General features: G+C 39.0%; 1 protein-coding gene and 1 long non-coding RNA gene across 4 annotated transcripts in view; one reads left to right on the forward strand and one right to left on the reverse strand.

Annotated features, from left to right (window-relative positions):
• Positions 1-14,359, forward strand: part of LOC130708633 (uncharacterized) — a 19,511-nt gene extending 5,152 nt beyond the window's left edge. The window contains exon 3 of one of the 2 annotated variants that reach the window (XR_009008909.1): positions 13,853-14,359. This is a non-coding gene — a long non-coding RNA (uncharacterized LOC130708633). Of the gene's footprint in view, positions 1-11,996; positions 12,267-13,852 lie in introns of those variants that run through there. The other variant, XR_009008910.1, reaches the window with a different exon arrangement.
• Positions 14,360-17,434: 3,075 nt separating this feature from the next.
• Positions 17,435-23,712, reverse strand: part of CPED1 (cadherin like and PC-esterase domain containing 1) — a 291,359-nt gene continuing 285,081 nt past the window's right edge. For both annotated transcript variants that reach the window (XM_057550402.1, XM_007177252.3), the window contains one exon: positions 17,435-19,463. In XM_057550402.1, coding sequence (XP_057406385.1) covers positions 19,224-19,463 — 240 coding nt within the window. In that variant the 3' untranslated portion in view covers positions 17,435-19,223. The remainder of the gene's footprint in view (positions 19,464-23,712) is intronic.

The raw sequence follows: 23,712 nt of genomic DNA on the forward strand, positions 1-23,712 counted from the left end.
GAGGGAAAGCCAGAGGAAATATTCGTTTCACTCAAAGAAGCTCTTCAGAGAGACTGCATCTCTGACCATGGTCCTCTCTGACCAACTGGGCCAGTTGAACCAAGATAAGTAGCAGGCCAGCAATAAATCCTACCTCCCATCCAGGACAACTGTAGATTATTAGCTGTAGAACCCAGGGGAGGCTGTGCCTTCTGGTAGTTTTCTCTCAGTCCCTGGGAAACTCAGCAAAAAGTCTGCCCGCACAGATATGCCTTGGACTCTGCCTCTGGCAGTCCATCAGAGGACGAGACTTCTAAGGGCCCTGTTGTAAGAATTTCTGCTGCAGATCACAGAGACTTATGTACTGGAAACTGATACCAGAAGCACCCCAGCTGGTCTTAACTCCCATGATGGAACAGAAGACCAGAGGTGACTTTTTACATAACTGGGTCCTCATCCATTCTATTTTAAATTCCACCTGGATGCTTCCAGTGTGGGACAGAGCACAGGCTTGTGACCACTGGCTCCCAGGAGGGGGCGGAGAATGGCATTCTGGATGTCCTGCTGCCCTTTGGTGGCCTGAAAAGCCCGACTTAGAGCAGCAGAGCAGACACCAGTGACAGAACTAGGAGAAGGGGCAGGAGTTGGAGAAGGATGCTGTCTTGCTTTTTAAATTTTCACAACTATGAAAGTAAAAAAATGTTTCTTTTGTTTACTTGTCCTAGAAAGTAAGATTGAAGAAGACTCAATAAGTGTTAATAGAAAGTGGCTTATCTCTAGTGGTATTTGCACTGATTATGCAATCTTTTCAGAATGCGGGAACATAAGTAAAATCCTTGACAAATAAGAGTGGTCACTATTTGTCAAAACTGAAATACATGGAGAATGTTGAATCTCTCCATACCCCTTTTCAAAAAAATGTTTTCTGAATTCTGTATAACAAAACAACTCAATTAATGAATTATTATTGAGTTTAAAAAATTATCAAGAAAACTTCAAAAATCTGGACTTTCATTTTTTTAGGAGTACTATTTATGGAGAGATCACTGGGATGTCTATAATGGAAAAAACCAAATTTTCTCTTTTTTTTTCTTTTAACTAAAGTCAAGCAATCTCAAACTTTAAGGGAGAAAACTTGGAGGGAAGAGTCATTTAGAAAGAATCGATGGTGTCTATCTTAGTCTAACTGTTGGTCTGCATAATTACATTTAATTGTTGTGATGTAATTCTGCTGTCAACAAAATGCCAGTCAAAAATCAGCAAATGCTGAAACTGCCTTTGTATTCGAGGCGGTTGTCCATACGTTTAACCATTGGCTACTGTCCTCATCATGGGTGGGCAGCATGTTGAAGTGAGGTTTGTTAAGTCTGGTCAAGTGACACTTACCATTTGGTGTTTACTCCATCTTCACACCAGATGAATCACATTTAAATTTAACTTTAATTTTTTCACTTTCCCCACTGAAACCTTTAATGATTTCTTAATTAACCCTCCCTATGTTGTAAACCCTTTGGTTTGACTTCTAAAAATCCTTCATTCAGGATTTCTCCATAGCTGTCATTTTTGATTAAATTCACTCTATTTTCTTATGGTCATTCTCCCTAGGCAGCCCAATGTCTTTCTTCCCTTTTCCACAAGCAGGGCTTGCATGTTACTATTTCGGTTTCTTGAGAAACCCTGTCTCCATACCTAGAATTTTTTCTTTCTTTTTTTACTTACCCAAGCCTGCCTACCCATTCTTTAGGTCACACTTCTTCAGGAAGTCTTACACGGTTAATCATATTAACACCCCTCTCTGCCTAATTTCTACTTCATCTGAGGTACCTATCAGAAAATGTATCGCTTAATTTACTTTTGCTTTCTGATGGTTTAACGTGCCTTCACTGTAAGTCACCAATTACATTATAAAACTCTTCAAATCAAAGAATATGAGGAATCCTTTTGCACGCCCCCCCCCAATGTCTACAACAAGGCTGAGTGAGTAGTAGGTGTTCAATATTGGTTGTGTGGTTGTCGTTTTAACAGACAAGGCATCTCTCATAACACTGGAATGAATGAAGCATAAAGTTGAGAGCTGTCAACATTGACATCATCTACTAATTTGCCACTTTTCAACTGGAAGTTCACCATGACTTGTACCTAGTACGTTGCATAGTACGGGCCACATGGTCTGCACAATTTCCAAGGGGACCATCAGATGGCTAGGTCTAGAGTATTCGCAGCTTCGATTTTTGCTAGTGTTCAAATCAGTAAATACACTGATACTCTTAAATCTTTCTGACAAATCTGTAGCCATGCCACGTGCTCTTTCCAGGTACGTCTGTTGAGCTCTGCTAATAACTCAAACTCTTACTTGAAGTTGCCTCCAGAGAGTGCTTTTATTTGAGTCAGCAAGTGCTCAGAGCCCAGGAGATTTACGAGGGTTCAGAGACATAAACATGAACGGCGTTGAAGGTGTGAGGTGTGTTCCAACTGTAGCCCCCTCCCCTTCTGTTAGTGATTATGGGAAGGGAGGCATCAATACAAAAACAGCTGACTTGAGGGCTCTCAAGTTCGCAATCTGATGAAGTCTTCTGGTGCCGGACCAACTTTTGGGGTTGTCACATGGCTTAGTGAAGCAGCTTCCAAAATGGGCTGAAAACCACAATATTGATATACTGGGCCACGTGCCAGAACAGAGCCTGAGTCCAGCCGACTGGGTAAAAGATTTCAGTTGCTACTTTAACACCAGCGTATTGTCTGCAATCCCCAGGGCACACTCATGAAACCAGCACCAGACAAATACAGTGGAGACACTTTTTCATGCTGTTTTGGGGAGAGAACTAATATTTGCCTTATAGGTTAACTGCGTTATGGCAGGCTTCTGCTGAAAGGAGTTTCCCTTCAGGGACTGATTTGGCCTTCAGCATATCTTAATCTTATAGTGATTGTTGGCAGTCCGGGGTGGGGTTCAGTGCTGGAATCTTCCCCTTGATACTCCCCTCCCCTCCCTGTCCCAGGGGTTCTGATGAATAAAGCATGCAGACAGAGAACTGAACCAGTTTGGGCAAAGTATCAGGTTTATTAAGTGTAAGGCTTCCTAGTCAAGCTAGATTATGCAAAGTGAAGTTTTCTATTCCTTCCCGCTGAATTGAAGACAGCAAGGCTGATCCAATAGATCCACCCAGGCTCACGCTGAAAAACTGTACCTGAGAAAGGAGGCTGGCAGGAGGCCACAGGAAGTGGAGAGGACAGCTCACTCTACCTGAGGATGTCCAGGCCTATGAAGAGGGCAGGTGGGGCCGTCTTGCTTTGGAGGTACCCACTGGTGACAGGGACCAATTGACTGGCCACTCTTTCTCTGCACGGGAGGAGTAACCAATGAGGTGGGAAATAGGGTACAGATTTCCTCACCATAGAAGAAAGAAATGAGAGTACAGAAATGTTGAAGGATGTCCTTACTTCCTTGGGCAGACAGAGCAAGGTAATCAGTCTGCTACCTACTGTAAAATGTAGCATGGCAAGCCCTCAAGATAGATGGGCAGGCAGATGAAGAACCTCTTACGGAAGCTGTTGGCAGGATAACTATGACACAAAGGCTGTGGACTGTATTCTGAGAAAAGACAAGCTCCGCAGTGATCATTAGTATCGGTGTGGGGAGTGGTGAGGAGAGCGCACATCAATACCCGTTGCAGCACTAGCCCCCTGTGCCCTTGGAAGCTCTGGTAAGATACAGATTAACCCAGAAAAGCAGAGGGATGATTTCAACAAACATCATAGTGTCCCTGAATAATGTCATCCTCCTCTACTTATTTAACCTCAGAACACATTATTTGGTTTATTTTTCTGCTTGGGGTTTCCTTTGGTAACAGTGAAATTAATTCATGGTCCCTCACACATTGTCATCTCAGGCAAGTGGCCCAGAAGCATGTTGGGTGGTCTAGAGGAATCGATATAAGGATAGAAAGGTGGATGAGGAGAAGTCACAAAATAGGTGATCAACAGAAGGCTTAACATCAGTAGGCTAAATTTGAGAAATATATTGTAATATTGATGTATATAGATGTTCATTAAAATGCTGAAGAAATATTTTGATTCATTTCATAGGCACAATTATTTGTTGATAAGTTGCATAAATTTTCAGACCAGACAAAACATGTTAGAGCTCCTTGTGATTGCATACAAAGAAATATGCTCTATGTTTTCAGGATAATTTAAATCATTTGATAACACTTATGATGGAGGGTTACTTTTGTTAATCGCTTGCTTTAAGGTGTGTCTTCACTTGGCCCTCAAAAACGAACAAAAGAAAGGAGTTGAAAGTCATAAATATATTTCACAGCTGGAGAAAACAGAAAAACCCCTCAGAAAGAGTAAACTCAGGCAGCATTGTTTATCTTTCTGACTTAGCTTTATTCAGTAGCCTCTTGGAATCTTCCTTTCTTGGAATCTTTCTGTGCCTCTTTTCCTTATATTTAAACTATACCTACCGTTCAGTAATCTAATCAAAGGAGTACACCAGTGAATCAATGGAACTTTGCAAAACAACTTAAATAAAACGATCCTTCTACTAAAATTCTCACAATATCACAGGTTTTGAAAAATCATCTGTATGACATAATTAAACAATTAGCTAAGTCTTGTAATGAAAAACAGCAGTTTCCTACTCCCCACTCCCCGTACACCGCCCCCCCAGAAGTACTAACTTCCTGCTCTCTTAGCTGAATTCTTTTGGTATTTTGCTCTAACCTGTTAAACATCATACTTATACTGTTACTTTTATTTTTTTATAAATTTATTTATTTATTTATTTTTGGCTGCATTGGGTCTTCCTTGCTGTGCGTGGGCTTTCTCTAGCTGCGGTGAGCGGGGGCTGCTCTTCGTTGCGGTGCGCGGGCTTCTCATTGCGGTGGCTTCTCTTGTTGCGGAGCATGGGCTCTAGGCGCGCGGGCTCAGTAGTTGTGGCTCACAGGCTCAGTAGTTGTGGCTCGCGGGCTCTAGAGCGCAGGCTCAGTAGTTGTGGTGGACGGGCTTAGTTGCTCCGTGGCATGTGGGATCTTCCTGGACCAGGGGTCGAACCCACGTCCCCTGCGTTGGCAGGCGGATTTTTAACCACTGCGCCACCAGGGAAGCCCTATACTGTTACTTCTTAATTTTGAAAATATTAGGCTTTATCTGTGACTTTCCACTCTGGAATTTGAGGATTTGCTTTGCTTCACTCCTCCCCCCACCATGTATTTTTGTAGCCTTTATATTCTCAATATATTTATTTCAAAATTGTGGTTAGGTCAGCAGTCAGTTTTTATATTGTAAGACACATAATATTATTCATGCTAAGCTATGTAGTGTACTATGATTATTTTCCTTTCCTTACTTGCTTTCCCCCCCTATTTTCCTGGTTTCCTTTTTTTTTTTTTTTTTGCCACGTCTCACGGAACGTGGGATCTTAGTTCCCTGACCAGGGATCGAACCCGCACCCCCTACAGTGGAAGTGTGGAGTCTCAACCACCGGACAGCTGGGGAAGTCCCCTGTTTTCCTGGTTTCTTTGTGCTTATCACGAATCCAACACCAAACCTCCCCATTTTCTAAATCTCCTGAGATGAATCAGAAGCTTCATCAATTTTATCTTTTTGACACAGAGTCTCCCATGTCCCCTGACCTGTCCCAGTCTGGAATGGTTGCCTCCACATCTGGTGGCCAGTGTCATCGTGATCTGCTTCACCATCATCCCACAGATCACATTTTTCTTGTGTCTTTGTAGAAACCTCATTTTCTGAATCTTATGTATTTCCCATTTTTGGTTTAGGCCCCCGTTCTAGGGGAGCACATACTCCTGTACCTTCCTGAGAAAGAGTGTATGTGAGATAAACTTTATGAGAACTTGTCTGTCTTAAAATAGTTTTATCCTATTCTAGTAGCTTGACTAGTGGTGAATTCTAGGTTAGGGATAATTTTCTTTCAGAATTTTGAAGACATTTCTCCATTGTTTTCTAGCTTCCATTGTTATTATCAAAACATTGGAATATACTCTAATTCCAGATCCTTTGTATATGAATTTATTTTTTTCCTTTGATATCTTTTGAAATCTTCTCTTTCTTTGTGATATTTGGAAATTTCATGATGGTGTGGCTAGATGTGGGTGTATTTTTACCTACTCTGGACTCTCAGTAGGCCATCTCAATGTGAAAATCATGTTTTTGTAGAAAAATATTTTAAATGTGTTTCATTGATGATTTTCTCTCCTCTATTTTCTTTCTGCTTTCTAGAACTTTTATTTTGTGAATGTTGGATCAACTGTCTGGTTCTGTAAGTTTTGTAAGTACTCTGTTCTAATTTTCATATCTTTTTTTCCTCTAATATCTGTGAGATTTTTCTCAGTTGTATCGTTTTTGGTTTCTATTGAGTTTTTCATTTCTGCTGGTATACATGTGTATATGGGGATATGTGCTTGTGTGCACGTGTGTGTGTGTGTCTGATTTCCAAGAGATCTTCTTTATGTTCTCTGCATGTTCCGTTTTAAAATTAAATAATATCCTGTTGTGATTTTAAGGGTGTGATATCTTCTCGTCATTTGGAATATATGTATTAGTTTCCTATTACTGCTGTAAAAATTCTCACAATTTTAGTGGCTTAAAATAACACACATTGATTATGTTACAGTTCTGGAGGTCAAAAGTCTACAGTGGGTAGAGTCTACAGCACGGGCTCTAGGCACACGGGCTTCAGTAGTTGTGGCACACGGGCTCAGTAGTTGTGGCTCACGGGCTCTAGAGCGCAGGCTCAGTAGTTGTGGCACACAGGCTTAGTTGCTCCGCGGCATGTGGGATCTTTCCGGACCAGGGATCAAACCCATGTTCCTTGTGTTGGCAGGCGGATTCTTAACCACTGCGCCACCAGGGAAGCCCAAGGACAACTTTTATTACAGGGAAATGTAAGAAATACAATTAGCAAATGGGCTACCATGGTTAGGTTTATTCCAAAAACAAGAAAATTCTCATGATTCTGAAGACTAAGCTAAGAAAAAGATAAGTCCTTTTCAAAAGGCAGTTTCAAACTAATCAGATTAGTTAGTATAAAATAAGACATTTTCCTTTTGTGACTACAATTAACCTCTCTCTGATTAAGAGCATCTTTGTATTTTGTCAGCAATGCAGTTACCTAATGGCTGTAAAACCAAACACACATCTGGATAATTGAAAATTTTAGCTTTCAGCTGGAGACTATGACCCATTGTTGCCTGTTTGTGACATAGCCTCTAAGTTCCACTTGCTGAATTTGTGGTTAAATTTTAGACCATTTTGGCTGACTGATGATCATGGCAACAAATGACATCTGCTACCGTTTCTTAAGGTTTCTAAACCCCCTCTTTCTTTCTCCCCTTAATTCCTCTTGCTCCCATTCCTTCCCTTCCCTTATTCTTCTCGTGTTCTCTTGCTTCCTCTTTTTAGTTTTCTTTCCTTCTTGTAACCTGATGGTCAAAACTGGCTTGCCTTCCCAACTGGTGTGCTGCTGAAAAAAAAAAAAAGTTGACATTTCTGGAACTATAAGAATTTGTGGTTTAAGTGTTTGAATCCTGTTCCTCCAAGAAAACTTTTGCCAGTGGTTGTCTTTCAGTACGACATAAAAGTAAACACTTGCAAAGTCGAGCACACTCTGTTTAGGTTAAAAGTTATGCTTTACATTTTCATGGAAGAGACAGAAGGATAGAAATTTTTGTAGTTTACCCTCAGGCCACTAAACTACCTTACCTTTCTGGACACCGGAGACAACGGGCATATTTAGTCAAATTTTAAAAATACTTTAAAGTCCTTTAAAACATGGAATTTCACCACTGTGTTCTTTAATCTGCCTCATTTACCAGTGACCATTCACGTCTTAGAAGCCTGTGGAATATATGTTCTCATAGACATGATCTGGAGGAGTTTGTTTGGAAGCTCTAGAGGGAGAGGACCATTGTCATTATACACTTGACTAAGTAACTCATTTTCTCTCTGAAAAATGCACCTGCACGGAACCATGAGAATAGATAAAACCCTTGGGACACAGCCCTCCAGACCAGACAAATTGATCCTGGCAATCCCTGAGATAGCTGGCATCATAGCCCAATTGCACTGATATTCAAATCCTCTAAGCAATAAAGGATGAACATAAACTTTTTATTTCCATCAACAATTAAGCCAACGAGTGATTGTCTCCCCTTTAACAATGCTTTACGTCTTTGACAACTGTCTAAGTGACCTGCTTGTAGATGCATTGGGCTCCTGCTTAAAAGTGCAATGCCAAAAAAAAGCACAATCTTTCATTGTTTTGGGCAGTGGAAACCAGCACATGAAGAGCTAGAGGAGGAAGAAATGTGATTCTAATTGGGTCTTCTGACTTAGCTGAACTGATAAAATGCAAAACAACGGTAGGTTATGGGAAGAGCCCAATCAGGCCATCTTTGAAATCTTCACCTCTCCAGGTGAAAAATTTGAATTCCTTTAGCAGTTCTGCAGAGGTACTGTATTCCAAATCCGTTGCTCAAGAATAAACGATTTTAAATTTCAGCTGTCAGAAGTGAACTTGCCACACAGCATGGCACTTGGGCACAGTGGCCCATTGGCAGCCAATGCCCCTTGCTTCTCAGGCTCCCCTTTCTCTCAGAGGGATCTTCTTTGCAACTGGGTTCCCTTCAAAATCATGCCCCATTCCTTGTATTTACTCAGTGCATTGACTTTAGCCAGCTACTGGGAGAAAAATTATGTAATTTAATTCACTCCTACTAGAAATGTCAAACAGCCCCAATGTTCCAAGGATATTAGCATCTTAAGAGACCCTGAAGGTTAATGTAAGTGATTTCACTAACTGAAAGGATTTCCAACAGAAGAATCTAGTAAAATAAAGAATTGTGGACACAGTGGGGAGCCATCTAGTAACAAAGCAAGGAAGCTTTCCCTTTGCCCTAAATTCCAGTCGCAGCCCTCTTTACACCTCCCATATTTAAAAGGCATATGTAATGCCACTGGCAAAATTAAATTGCTGAAAAATATATCTGCCATCTAGTTTTAGAAAAAAAAAAACGCAGGCAATTAGTTAATCCACGGTTGCAAAAAATTATGGAATTGGTGAGTGTAAAAGATGCAAGTACCTATTTGAAACTCACCAGAAACAGATGTCTACCTATGCTTTTCAGTGAAAATGTGACCCCTCTACCCATAGCGCTTTCAATTCCATAATTAGATTCAGTTGCATTGTTAAAGTACTGTTAACATTAACTTGTATCTCATATACACGAGACTGGGAATACACATATGTTAACTTGAACCAGCTGTTTGCAAAATTACTACAATATGGCCAGTACTTCTTTTAACCATTATGTCCTTCCATTCAAATATGATTTGCATCTGTAAGCACTTATTATGTATAAAATTAAAGGAAGATTTATGACATAAAAATGATAAATTTTGATGCTACATTAATATTGCATTTGACAATAGTACGGTAGAAAAAGAAAGTTAATAGAAATATTTCTACAGATCAGAAGCCGTGCCTCACTGGTGTGCACGCCTGAAAGAGCATCTTCCCACAAACCCCAGGGTCAGGTTAGCAGGCAGCTCTGGATGGGGCCATCTCTACAGCCTCTCTCTTGTCTCCTCTGTTCTTGGGAATGGCAGAATCTTTGAGATAAGTTATGTGATGCTCCTCGCTTCTTCCAACGGCCCCATTTCTGGACAGCTGATTTCTGGATTTCTGCAACTAAAAATGTCTGACTTTGTCCTCTCTGAAAACCTTAGTACCTTTCTGAGGGCTTGAGGCATAGGGCCTGATTATTCATTAAACCTGGGCATGACTTCATCAAACCCTTTCCAGTTTTGACAGGGCAGGGCGGAAAGAGCATCAGTGAGTGCTGAGATGAGCAGTGAGGTGGTCCAGCGAAGAGGAGGCAGGGACACCTCAGACCTGCGTGGACTGCAAAACTTAGGGCCCGGCACCTGGCGTCAGCAGCTCCGTGCGCGCCCAGCAGCCTCCCCGGAGCCCAGGCAGGCAGCTCCCATGCGTGGCTCACACCTCCCCCAGCTACCTCTTCCGTGCCTCACCTCAGTCCAAGGGGCCCCATGGGAACAGACAAACAATTGGCACTTGCTAGAAAGGGCTTAGGAAGCGATAATGCTATTTCTAACATAGAGCTTTGTCAAAGCCTCTCGGACGAGCTCTATTTTGAGCACAACTTCTAGCTCCAGAAAATGCTAGAGTTGGTTAATGCATTTATTTTTTCATGTTAGAAAAATTCATTGAATGTCTTTTCTGTGCTAAGCAATTTATTTCTAAACTGAGAATGCAAAGATTAAAATACTAAGTGAAAGAAGCCAGCTGCAAAAGACCACATATTGTATGACTCCATTTATAGGAAATATTCAGGGCAAGTTAATCTATAGGAACAGAAAGCAGACCAGTGGTCACCTAAGGTTGGAGTGGAAAAGGGGAAGGGTGGAGAGCGACTGCCGTATTTTTTTTAGGGGGACAAAAATGTCCTAAAGTTAGATTATGGTGATGGTTGCAAACATGTGTAAATACACTAAGAACCATTGAATTGTACACTTGAAATGAGGGAATTTTATGGTATGTAAACTGTATCTCAATAAAACAGTTAAAAATAAATAGTGGGCTTCCCTGGTGGCGCAGTGGTTGAGAATCTGCCTGCTAATGCAGGGGACACGGGTTCGAGCCCTGGTCTGGGAAGATCCCACATGCCGCGGAGCAGCTGGGCCCGTGAGCCACAATTGCTGAGCCTGCGCGTCTGGAGCCTGTGCCCCGTGACGGGAGGGGCCGCGATAGAGAAAGGCCCGCGCACCGCGATGAAGAGCGGTCCCCGCACCGCGATGAAGAGTGGCCCCCGCTTGCCGCAACTGGAGAAAGCCCTCGCACGAACCGAAGACCCAACACAGCCAAAAATAAAATAAATAAATAAATAAAATCAAGTAAAACTTTAAAAAAATAAATAAATAAAAAAATAAATAGTAAATAAGCACAACCAAACAAACAAAAAACTCAGTTCCTTCCTTGTGGATTTGATATTCCAGTGGGTACAAATTATTAAACAGACAAAGAAGGATAAAAGTTGGGATGGGGGGAAGCAGAGAGTGCTGAGGAAACAGACAAAGAAGGATAAAAGTTGGGATGGGGGGAAGCAGAGAGTGCTGAGGAAACACAAAGAAAGGCCACTTTGACCAGCATTTGGGGAATCAGAGGAAGATTCCTAGAGGAGATGGCGTCTGAGCTGAGAGGCAGTAGACAGAGAAAGGAGCATGAGAGAAAAATATATGCTGAGCTCCGACACTGTATTAGGAAGTATATGGTAGAAACTTGCATAAGAGTCAATCCCAGTGGCTAGTGGGAAGCAGCCGCATAGCACAGGGAGATCAGCTCGGTGCTTTGTGACCACCTAGAGGGGTGGGATAGGGAGGGTGGGAGGGAGGGAGATGCAAGAGGGAGGAGATATGGGGATATATGTATACGTATAGCTGATTCACTTTGTTATAAAGCAGAAACTAACACACCATTGTAAAGCAATTATACTCCAATAATGATGTTAAAAAAAAAAAAGAGTCAATCCCAGGCCTTGAGGGGCTCAGCTTAGTGGGGGGATGGGGGGTGGCGAATAAAAATCGGGGAGTTTAGATAATTATTATATAATGTGGTAGTGCAATGACAGAGTTGGATATAGGGACTGCGGAAGTAACAGGAAGGGGGACAAATTCCACTGGGGGAGGCAGTTCCGTTTTAACCTAATGAACTGTACCACCGTGATCTTGCCAAGTGCCTTGCATCCAACGGTGCCCTCGCCACAGCTTACAGGATTCCGTGAAGCCGCCCTCTCACTCCTCACCCACGTCAGCGTTTGCCAGCGGGAAAGCCCGGTGAGAGAGATCAGAGCCCCTCAGGAAAGCTGGGAGGGGGAGAGGAGGGCGGAGGCGAGGGGGCGGAGCTCGTCACTGCCTCCCCGACTAAGAGTAATTGCTCCCAGAAAGACCTAATGATCCATTTTTATTTTCAACAGGGCACAGAGCTGCCCCGGCCTTTTTCCTTCTCCAAGTTCTCTTTATCATCTTAGTGGAATCCAGCTTTTCCTAACATCGTCTCAAGCTGATGGTTTCTGGCAGTTGGGTCGCCTGTCACCTCCCAGAGAGAAGCATCTGCCAGACCCCGCCCCTCGCACGCCCTCCAGGCTCTGCCTGGCAGCGACCTGCAGCTGCATTCCCCGCGTGTCCAGACGAGCACCTGACTGAGGCCTCCAGAGACGGAGAACCTGTTATTCTAAAGGTTTTCCACCGCGTTATAAATCAAAATTAAGAGGAATGTTTCAAAGAAACTAATACAATGGCTAAAAGATGATTTGGTACCTCTCGACCATCTATTTTATTTTGTGTGTATGTGTATGCACACGAAGACACACGTATTTACACAAGTGTGTGTATGTGTATTTTTTTTCAGTATGAGCTTTTGTTTAAAATAATCCAGAATTCATTTCTGAATCCCTTATTTGACACACACCCTCTGCCCAGACACAGACCAGAGAAGGCTTGGTTTTGGCCTCCAAGTTTGTGCTTTCATGTCTGCAGAGGCAGGATAACAAGTCCGTGCTCAGTGGTGAAGGGAAGGCATTTATTTGCACTGTAATTGATAACAGTTTACTGAAGATGCTGCCCAGGGGGGCTTCCATTGGGAGAGAAATCGACTTCCAGCAACTCAGTACTTCAAACGCTTATGATGACCCCAGGAAACAGAAAAACACCACTTAGGCCGATCACCCACTTCAGACTGCCCATCCTTCTGGGAAATAGAAATCTGAGAAACAATGTCTGTATCGGCCTCATCTCAGAATCCATAAATAATTCATGGAAGATTTCCATTTATTTATAGGGTAGGTGGCCAAGAGAGTTCCGGTGTTTACCAATAACATGGCCCTGGAAACTCCATCCTACTGAAATGATTCCTGTTCTTGGCAGGAATAACTTGTGCTAAGGTTGTATCCACACCCTTTAAAAACATGCCATTGATTTTGCATAACTAATGTGAACATTGAAATGGGGAATTTTTTTTTTTTTTTTTTTTTTTTTTTTTTGCTGCCCCGTGCAACATGTGGGATCCTAGTTCCCCGACCAGGGATCAAACCCGCGCCCCCTGCATTGGAAGCACGGAGTGCTAACCACTGGACCGCCAGGGAAGTCCCCCTGAAATGGGAACTTTTTAGAGACAAGTACGAACAGAGACCAGGTTTTCCCCGGGGGGTATGCACATGTGGTGGAAACTGGGGAACCCAAATCTGTGTCATTTGATGACTAAACTCCTTTTAGGCTACAAAGGCATTGTTTCAATTTCCCCCTGTGTGATGCTTAATTCAGACCAAATTTTATCTTATAAGTAGAAGAAGTAGCTGAAAATAATTTCATGCCCTGCCAATGACATAGGCACCGAGTTTTAACAAAAGGCTCATAAACTCTTTTTATGATACTGTAAAACTGGAGAGCTCTTGACTGTTAAAACATAAGCTTCATGTTACATGTAACTAAGGCAGGGAGGAGAGAGTACAAATGTAAGTTTTAAAATGTATCTTGTATTACATATTAAATGCATGCGGAAAATACTGCACACACGTTCAGTTTCAAAGGCAAAGCTGAGGACAAGCAGTAGGGTGAGTGATCCCATGGGTGAAAAACAATGAAGTGAGGAATGGATTGCTGTTCCAAGTTCTCCAGAGGATATGCTATGTTGGTGGTTCGAGGTCACTTTCTATGTTTCCTGATTATAAATAAGAAGGTATCATTAAAGGCACATTCAGCTGCTATTTGGTTAATCTAAGTCATAATTTTTGGTCCAATAAAGTTTGAAAATTATTATTTATTTTTTCCTTAGGAATGAGACCCTCCAAAGTGACTTGTGTATTAAGAAGAGGTCTGAAGAGATGTCCAGGGTCTGTCAAAGGCAGCTGGAGGTGCTCATCATTTTTATCCATCCCAGAACCCAGTGCGGGAAGGGGCTCTCTCCTCTGCTGTAGCCCCCGTTTCCAACCAGTTCTGATGGTGATGGGCCTAAAGCATTAACATAAGCCACACTGGCTTCAGTGTTGGCATTTTGTACCATAATCTCATCTCCATGTTTTTACTGCAAAGGGACATCAAGAGTCCTGAATCCCAAACCTTCAGCTATTAATGTAAGAAGATCTACAGAAGACCAAACAACCTCATATCAAAGTGGAGATCAGTGGATATATGATTGAACATATGTTACAACATATGCCCATTTTATTTTAACGTTCTTAAAATTGTTTTCTAATATTCAAATTCATAATTTAATTTTAAAAGCAGACAAATTATAGACCAAATAAAAAAGTAAATTATGGACTGTAAAGAAAATCAAAATGTTGACCCTGATGCCATATACTGAGATTTTAATCTACAGATTTTGAACAGATTTTATTACTTTTTAAATATGGAAGTACAATTGAACAAAATATATAAATAAATCACATACCATCACCATTAAATCGTTTAGCCTAGCACTAAAAGCTGCATCAAATTGATGTATTTCACCAGCCAACCATAAAATAAGAAAAATCACTACAAGCTGAGAATCAGCTGAATACACTTTATACTTATGACACAATGTTGTTTCTGAATTCTGATGTGCTTATAATCAATTGTAATTACTTTGCTTTTAAAAGATATAAATATTTTAATGATTTTTATGGGAATTACTTTTCCATGTAATGGAAATAATAATATGAAGCTACACATAAATTTCTTAAGAAAATAACTTGGTTAGATATATTAAATGTCTTCCCATAACCTAATCTAAAATGCAATTTCCCCCCCAGATATATTACGCAAAGAGTTGGAAAAGAAGACTTTTAAAAACTAAGTGAAAACAGTTCTTTGCAGCGTGCTATGGACTTGGGAAAAGATGCCAGTCAGCATAAATCAAATTGAAAATCTAATTTACCTAGATATGACGATCCTGTAGGAATCCTTTTATAGTGTTTTTTTCTAAACATAGCTGCTTTAATTTTGTTCTTACCATTAGTTGGGTTTAAGTTATTATCTTTATTTACACTGTAGGTAGACTTACAAATTGTAAATACTCTTGATAAGTTTTAAGAATTAGTGTTTTGATTGTGTGTTGAGTATGTAAAGCATAGTGGTCTGACATTTAATAGAGCTATAAAACAAATTCTTTATATTTCAACGAACATAGAGAAAACAAATGGAGCATGATTTTAGGAGGGGACTGCACGGTCTGAATCAGTTAGAAAAAAATGAGTTCTACAGCCCCATACACCAAGTGACTGAACCGTAAAAGAAATATGGAAGTTGCTAATAGCAGTTACCGCAGCAATAAAAACATGATAAAAGGCTCTTTGACAGTAAGAAACCTTGGAAGCTGGGGCAAATACAAAATCTATTTTGTAGCGACTGGCAGTATCCTGCTGTCTTTAGTAGGTCTTTGGGGTTTCTGACGACGTCTAGTTCATCTCCTTAAGTTGATCTATCTAAATGCCTTAGTTCTGAAGAGCAGTCAAAATCATTTGAACTTTAAATACATATTAAAAAATAAAAACTACAGTAGTATTGGCAGAGCACTTACTCCTTGGTCCAGTCAAAATGGTAGAATATGCTGTAGTGCAGTATCGTTTTGTACTTGAATACAGGTTTTTGAAGTTATCAGCCCATATAAGCTTACTCAAAGTCTTGTTTGTTCATTTTAAATACAATAATCCTAGGCACTGATTTTGATGACATTTTTAACTTTCTTTTTATAAGATGAAAATGCTCAGAGAAAAATTTTAGATACTGATGATTCTCTCAGTATTTGCTCAAATTAAGGAGCCTGTAAGATAATATTTAATAAGATCCTAACCCTGATCACCTCTCTGAGCTCTTAGCTTATCACTGTATTAGACACCCGCCACTCCTCTTCAGCCCCCTCCCACCATGCCAAAGCATTACGGCTTTGAAATAACTCTTATTGGGTTACATAATTTTTGACCAGTTTCTGTATTTCTTCTTGGAATCTTTCAGTGAAATGGAACTAAAAGAAGAAATTTCAGATGCAGAACAGCGTTATTTTTTCCCCATAAACATTACCAGAACTATTTCCATCTCAAGAATCAATGCTTTTTTTTAAAAAAACATCTTTATTGGAGTATAATTGCTTTACAATGTTGTGTTAGTTTCTGCTGTATAACAAAGTGAATCAGCTATACATATACATATATCCCCATATCCCCTCCCTCTTGCGTCTCCCTCTCACCCTCCCTATCCCACCCCTCTAGATGGTCACAAAGCACCGAGCTGATCTCCCTGTGCTATGGGGCTGCTTCCCACTAGCTATCTATTTTACATTTGGTAGTGTATATATGTCAATGCTACTCTCTCACTTCATCCCAGCTTACCCTTCCCCCTCCCCGTGTCCTCAAGTCCATTCTCTACTTCTGCATCTTTATTCCTGTCCTGCCCCTAGGTTCATCAGAACCTTTTTTTTTTTTTTTTTAGATTCCATATGTATGTGTTAGCATACAGTATTTGTTTTTCTCTTTCTGGCTTACTTCACTCTGTATGACAGACTCTAGGTCCATCCACCTCACCACAAATAACTCAATTTCGTTTCATTTTATGGCTGAGTAATATTCCATTGTATATATGTGCCACATCTTCTCTATCCATTCATCTGTCGATGGACACTTAGGCTGCTTCCATGTCCTGGCTATTGTAAATAGTGCTGCAATGAAGATTGTGGTACATGACTCTTTTTGAATTATGATTTTCTCAGGGTATATGCCCAGTAGTGAGATAGCTGGATCATATGGTAATTCTATTTTTAGTTTTTTAAGGAACCTCCATACTGTTCTCCATAGTGGCTGTATAAGTTTACATTCCCACCAACAGTGCAAGAGGGTTCCCTTTTCTCCGAGGGAGGAACACTCTCAAACTCATTGGATTGGATATATTATTATATATTATTACTCCCAAACTCATTATATAGATTGGATACTAATCAATTTTTACCAAAAATAATTCACTTCCTTTAACCTTTACGTCGAAAGATATGTGAAAATGCATACTCTATTTTTTCTCATTCAAATTATGAACTTGTTAAGCACACACACATACACGTGCACAAACATACACACACTTATTTCCCCAAGGTAAATAAAATGTAGTTTATTCAATTAAGGAGTAACTAAAATGATTAGTAGCATTTCAGTGCCTTATCTTATAAACAAAACTCATCACTGCACTGTGTTCAAAAGCTTTGGTCATTGTACAGCAGAGAGTTCATTTGATTAAAATTTAGAGAATATCAGGGTTGCAAGGAAGTATATCTTATCTTATTGAACCACACTCTAGTAGTTGAATCCATGGGATGATATCTCTGCCAAGGGATCACTGACTATGGTGTATGCCTCCAGTAAAAAGGAAAACAAATATACTCTCTAAACACAGACTATTACTAGTAAGACATTTATTAATTGTATTATTACAATTGTTTCTAAAATACATCATTATTGCAATGGTGAAGAGGTAAATGCAAAGCTAACCTCAGTCAGAAGTGTATTACAGTTAGGTTGACAGTAAATTACAAGAAACATCCACTGACTATAAATCTGTTACAGAATATGTAATACTGTACATTAAAACAGGATGGAGAAGCTACATGAATTGGCAACATTTTATATCACTAAAAAACCATTGAAAACCTAAAAATGATGCTTGCATATAGCTGCAGATACTAGAAAATCTTTCATTTTAAAAGTTAATTCTGTACCATTCTTTTAAAAAATTTATCATCTGTCAGATGCAGGTATGTATTGTTTATATCAAGTGATATTCGTGCCTAGATATAATTTAAGACCGTTAAATATAAATTCATATTTACTTTCATATAAAAATATATATAAAAATAGAGTATTTAAAGGAGGTGGATATTCATACTAAGGAACTGATCAAACAAAATAGTTTTATGTTTTTGTATAGTAATGAAATTGAGGTATTTGTACATTTGGCAATTTCAGCTAAATACTGAATTAACCTTCTCAGCCTTTTTCCCCGAAAGGAAAATAATCCTTTAAGAGCCATTGTAACTGTGAGATGTTATCTCACAACAAAGCGTTTGTACAATAAAAAAATTTACTATCTTAAAGTATAGAAGAGAAAGTTCTCAGTACTAGGATTAGATATGTTTTACATGTATGCCACAGTTTTATAAAAAAATAATTATATGTCTTTTCTAAATCTGGATTAGATACAGTTGCTCAGGAAAATGAAAATACAGTTACTAGTAACAGAGTAGTATTTGTGGACATATACAAATGCTTTCTGGAAATAAATGCCTACGCACTTGAGAATGCTTACTCCTTTGCAAAATATTTACATAAAATATAATTGCAATCTTAAATTATATAGAGCTCTAACAGCAAAGAAAAGCTTTCTTAAGTAATACCATCAATGAAACATAATAAAGTAACCCATGAAGAACTATATTTTGTTTCTCACTTTAAAATTACATATTTAATCAACTCAGACTGCAGTTACCCATCCAAGTTCACAGACAGGCTAGGAGGGAATGTTTATGAAAACTACAAAGAATGCAAAGAAATATATTGGTGTTTTAACTGTAAAATATTACACTTCCTATCTCTTTCACAGAATCTCTTAGAATTCCCTGGAGGAGCATTACTATTCTTTTCCTTTCAGTTATAGGATGTTAAAAATCTAGGAAGAAGCGGTTTTCATAAGCATTGGATTCACAAAGCCTAAAGCCTCATCAACGCCATGATTTCTCCTGGTAAAGTGCACAAGCGTAATCCCCACTTGCAGGTGTAATGTAATCCCTTTTTCCCCTTTCCAATACTAAGGTAACGATAAAGATGATAAGGCAATACTCAAGAGCATTATCTTTTCCCCCCATGTTTCAAATGTCTATATTTCTCTTTATTATCACAATGCAATACCCAGGCCACAGTGGATCTAGTTTATGATTATACTTCAGGTCACCATTTTCTAGTTCTGTCTTTCACCTTGAAACCAGCTGATTTCCACGTGCACATCCTAACTTTATAAAGCTGTAGAAAAAGAAAGTGTTATGGCTTTTTTAGCTACGTGTGCATTGGTGTGTTTGTGTGTGCGGGTGTGCCTCAGCATGGGCGGTGGAACCAAAATACACATAATGCACAGGATTTGGCTGCTAAACCATCGTCCGGGTGAGTGACTTGAATCCTATTCCAAGTTCAGTCCTTCTGCAGAGTCTGCACAGTTCCTTCACTGGCACACATCCTGCTGAGAAGGATTTCAGAGCAAACCCGATTAACTGGACCTCTGACATGATACGGTGATTGAACATTTGTTACAGAGTCTTGTTGTCGTTGTTGTACTTTGCTTTGATTGCTGAAATATTTTCCCACAATATGATTTCTTGATCGTTTCATTTTAAGAAAGTGATATTCTTTGGATAATTTTGATTTCACTACCTGCAAATAAAGAGCAAAAAAAAAAAAAAAAAATAGTGAGGTAAAATCAAGGACATTTGAGACCTGCAAAGAGCAGGGTACCTAACTCACAAACTTGGAAAAAACATCTCTAGCACATGGACGTTATAGATGCTGCCCAAAGGGCACGAATATGATTGACATGACCAAGAACCAAGGTAACTTATCTTTCAAAAAGGACCAAGGTTGAAATTAGAATTTCTGCCCCTTTTCTCACCTCAGGGCAGCTGTCTGTAATGCAACTAAGGAGTAGTCTCAGACAGTGTCTCTGCCACACTGCTGTGTGTGTGTGTGTGTGTGTGTGTGTGTTTAGGCCAGATGCTAACATACAGAGGACACTGACATGCCTTTGCTGAGTCACTGATTCAAAGTAGAGTACATGGTACTCTAAGCCTGTCATGGCATCCTTTTATAGAATGATCACTACAACTATATTCAGAGAAAAGAGAAAATATTTTTGCATTGCACACCCATAAGCTGACGCTGTTACAGTTAGTAGTTTCATTTCTCTGGGCACTTAGTAAGTCATGGAATCTGAAGGAGCGGCCTATGCTCTATTAAGCTAATAACTTTATAAGTGTTTGTACATATGTATAGTTTTACCTTAAAATTGTTTTGAATAGGCAGTATAAACATTTATAAAGCATAAAAGAGTGTAGAATATAAAGTTTCCTTCCCATCTCTGCTCCTCACTTTCAGTCACTCAATAGCCTCCCCAGAAGCAACATATATTATAGTTTCTTAGGGATTCTCTTCATGGATATTTTATGAATATTAACACACACACATAAAAACAAAGAGGCCATATTTATTGTCTATTTGTACAGTATGTAAAACTTTGGTGAAATCCTATAATTGTCAGCTTTAATCACTGGGCTAATATATCTCAGGGAGTTAGCAACAAAAGTCAAAGAAAACGAGGTGGGGACCCAGAGAGACTGGGGGACGGGAGGGTTGAGAAGTAGGGAAAAGAGAAAATACCGGCAAAAATTTTTTGGGTGTGTTTACAAATGAATAGCAAATCTTTAATTTCATCAAATTAATGCAACTGTAAGACATTTTCAGTCACTATGGACACATTATTTATTACTGATGACTAATGAAAGCAACACTAGCACATATGGATTTTTAAAATTCTTTTGAGGGCTATGTAATGATTTAGGTACGTGTTTTTTGATCCCATATAAAACAATGCAATGAAAACAGTTCCAACAATATAGAATATTTGAAAAAAGTAGCATGCGATCTATTTTGAAGGTAGGTATTTTTAGTTATGTTGTAAGTGAGTGGGAACCATTTTAGAAGAGTTGTTTGAATAGAAATTCTGTAACAGTCTACGCCGAAAGGTTAAGAGCAGTGATGTTTAGGTGGAGGAATTATAGGCAATTTAAAATGTATTCTTTGTAAATTTTTGGTCTTGACTTTTAAATTTTACTGCAATGAATGTGCATTACTTTGTAATCGTAAAAACATTGAAGCTATTCCCATTTTGAAGAAAAATATAGCAGGAATGCCTTTTAAAGCCAGTATACCCTGCTAACCCCAAATAAATGAATTGTTTTTTTGTAACTATGGGAGGTTTGGCTTTTCAGGATCAGGCCCTCAGATGAAGTAACTCTTAAGTAGTTCAGTGAAATCAGCGGGTTGTGGTGAGGAATCCCTATGGATCGTAATTTACAGCTCAGTCTGCAGTTAACCACTGATTAATATTCCAGGTCCCAGCGTTGTAAGTTTGTATTATGTGCCGCTCCTTCTACCTCTGTTTGGTTGTACAATAACTTTAAATATGATAGGCTGGGGAGGTGCACCAATGTTTTCCTGAAGGTTTTGTCCATTTTGGAGGAGGTTTGTATTCACCTATGGCAAGATAAGTGAACATTCTTAAGGAAGTTTACTTAAGGAGACACTGAAGCATAAATATTACAGTCAACCCTGAAAAAATATTATTCCAATGTTCTGAAGCCAAAATAAGGTTAATTTTGTTTATATAATGTTATCTTAAGTTCTGGCTTTTTCAATTGCCTGATGATTTGCATGCTAATTATATGAAACATATAAAAAGGTTCATCCCAATGCAAAAAGGTCATATTCCTTAAAAATTTTAATGTTTGGTGTGATTTCAGGGTTGCATTTAATGTTGCGTTACCAGTGTTGGATAATGCTAGTTTAAATGCTTACAGCAATCTTGAAAGTGATTCATACAAGGGATATACAAAAAATACCTATTTCCAGTGTATTTGCTGAAGCATGTAGCTTCCACTTGGGAGTACTGTCAGTATTTTGCCAGATCACAGTGGGAAGGTTGATGATATACTTCTATTTTTAAATCACTAAGGTGATCTCTGAGAAAGGAAGATGGAATGATGGCGTCTGCACCAGCTTCTGAGGACCAGCCTAATGCCTCCTACAGGGAAAGCTTCTATTATGCTATATGAGATTGACCCCTACACAGCCATGCCAGGGATTGGCCCAACAATACCTAAGTCAGTTGGTTTCCTTTGAAAACTATTTTTCAGGAAATAATCAAAGATAATGAGTTTCCCAATTCCTTTGTTAAGCCAGTATCACCCTGATGAATCCTAAAAGCTGACAAACCTACAGAGAAAGAATGATTTCAATTTTGATTTGTCAAAACACAGACATAAAAAAATCCTCCCAAAATGTTATTGCAAATGGAATCTAGGAGCATTTAAAGAATCTAGCAGTATTATGGGCTGTATTACTAGCACATACAATTTATTTCAGGAATGTTAAGCTTCAATATTATGAAATATTTTGTCATAGGAGATTACCAAAGAATTATTTGTAGCTATATGATTGTTTGCCCTGAAAACTCAAAGGAATCTACAGTAAAATAAGGAGATATTTTAAAGTTAATATTTAAAAATTATATAGCTTTCTATATTCTATCAATAATTAATAAGAGATATATTAGAGAAAAGATTTCATTACAATATTAAAACAACTTCATCAAGTTCAATGATAATCTATAGGACACAGGTGAAGAATGCGTCAAAAATTTAATGAGACATAAAAGAAAACATGAATAAATGGAAAGACATAACATGTCAAATCGTCCCAAGTTAATTAAAGAGCTATTCCAATTTTAATCACAGCAGGATTTGGGGGTATGTGACAAAGGAATTCTAAAACAGATCTTAAAGAATAAATGTAGGAAAATAGCCAAGACCATTTGGAAAGAAAAAAAAAAGCAGTGATGAGAGGATACTTTCAATACCAGATATTCATTCATCAACAGGACTTGAATCTACCATCAACCTACCATGGACTCAATTTGTTGGCTGTATAAGCCAACTATAAGCAGAATTCAATACTGAGGTAGAAAAAACAGAAATTTTCACACTGCAGGTTAAAATGTATTTTATAAACTGCCTGTTCCCTAAAAATTTTCATGGAGAAATAAGGTAGTTCTAAATAGCACCCAATGTCATATAAATCCAGTGACCATAAATGTTGACAGCCTAATAGTTTTAATTACACGGGATTAAAATCAAGAGTGTGTGTTTAAAATGGAGCTAAGTGCCAAACTGCTAATAGGGTCTCCAATGAAGAAGGGAGTGAAAATTGAGGGTGTGTGTGTACTGTAAAAACAAAAGTATTTTTGTTTTTATTGTATATACTTATTTAAAAATGTTTAGCATTAGCAAGAATCCATGTAATCCTTTTATAATAGAAAAGCAGTAGAAGAGAAACAAAGTGATGCTGTATCTTACAAAATTAAACTTTATGATTTATTTTTGCCATACAATATCCATCTTTCAATCTTCAGAGTTCTCTGTGTTAGGAAACACATGGAGTAACTCAGATATGGTCCCTACCCTCAAGGGGACTATATAAAGACACATGTCTAAGATACTTGAAGTAAGAACAAGAATGAAATGACTTCAAAGACATTGTCTGAGACTAGATCCCCAAGGTCAGGCACCATGTTGTCTCCATGTAATGAATAGTTCCTTAGTAAGTACGTTAAGGAGACAGTGCTAATTTATGGTGGCCATGATAACTTGTTCACACAGCTATTATTTCTTTGAACTTATTTGTAAAATTTGGTGTCTGGTATTGCCGTCAAACTGCTATCTTTGAGTTTCAAAATATTACTGGATTTTACCTACTCTTATTGACTCTAAAGTGGAGGAAGAGGAGTGAGCTACATTTTTAAGTCTTGGAAATGTTATGCAAGTGAAGGATGTTTGATACCTGTACAGTAAAG

Source organism: Balaenoptera acutorostrata, chromosome 7 (assembly GCF_949987535.1).
Source record: "Balaenoptera acutorostrata chromosome 7, mBalAcu1.1, whole genome shotgun sequence".
NCBI classification, from domain to species: domain Eukaryota; kingdom Metazoa; phylum Chordata; class Mammalia; order Artiodactyla; family Balaenopteridae; genus Balaenoptera; species Balaenoptera acutorostrata.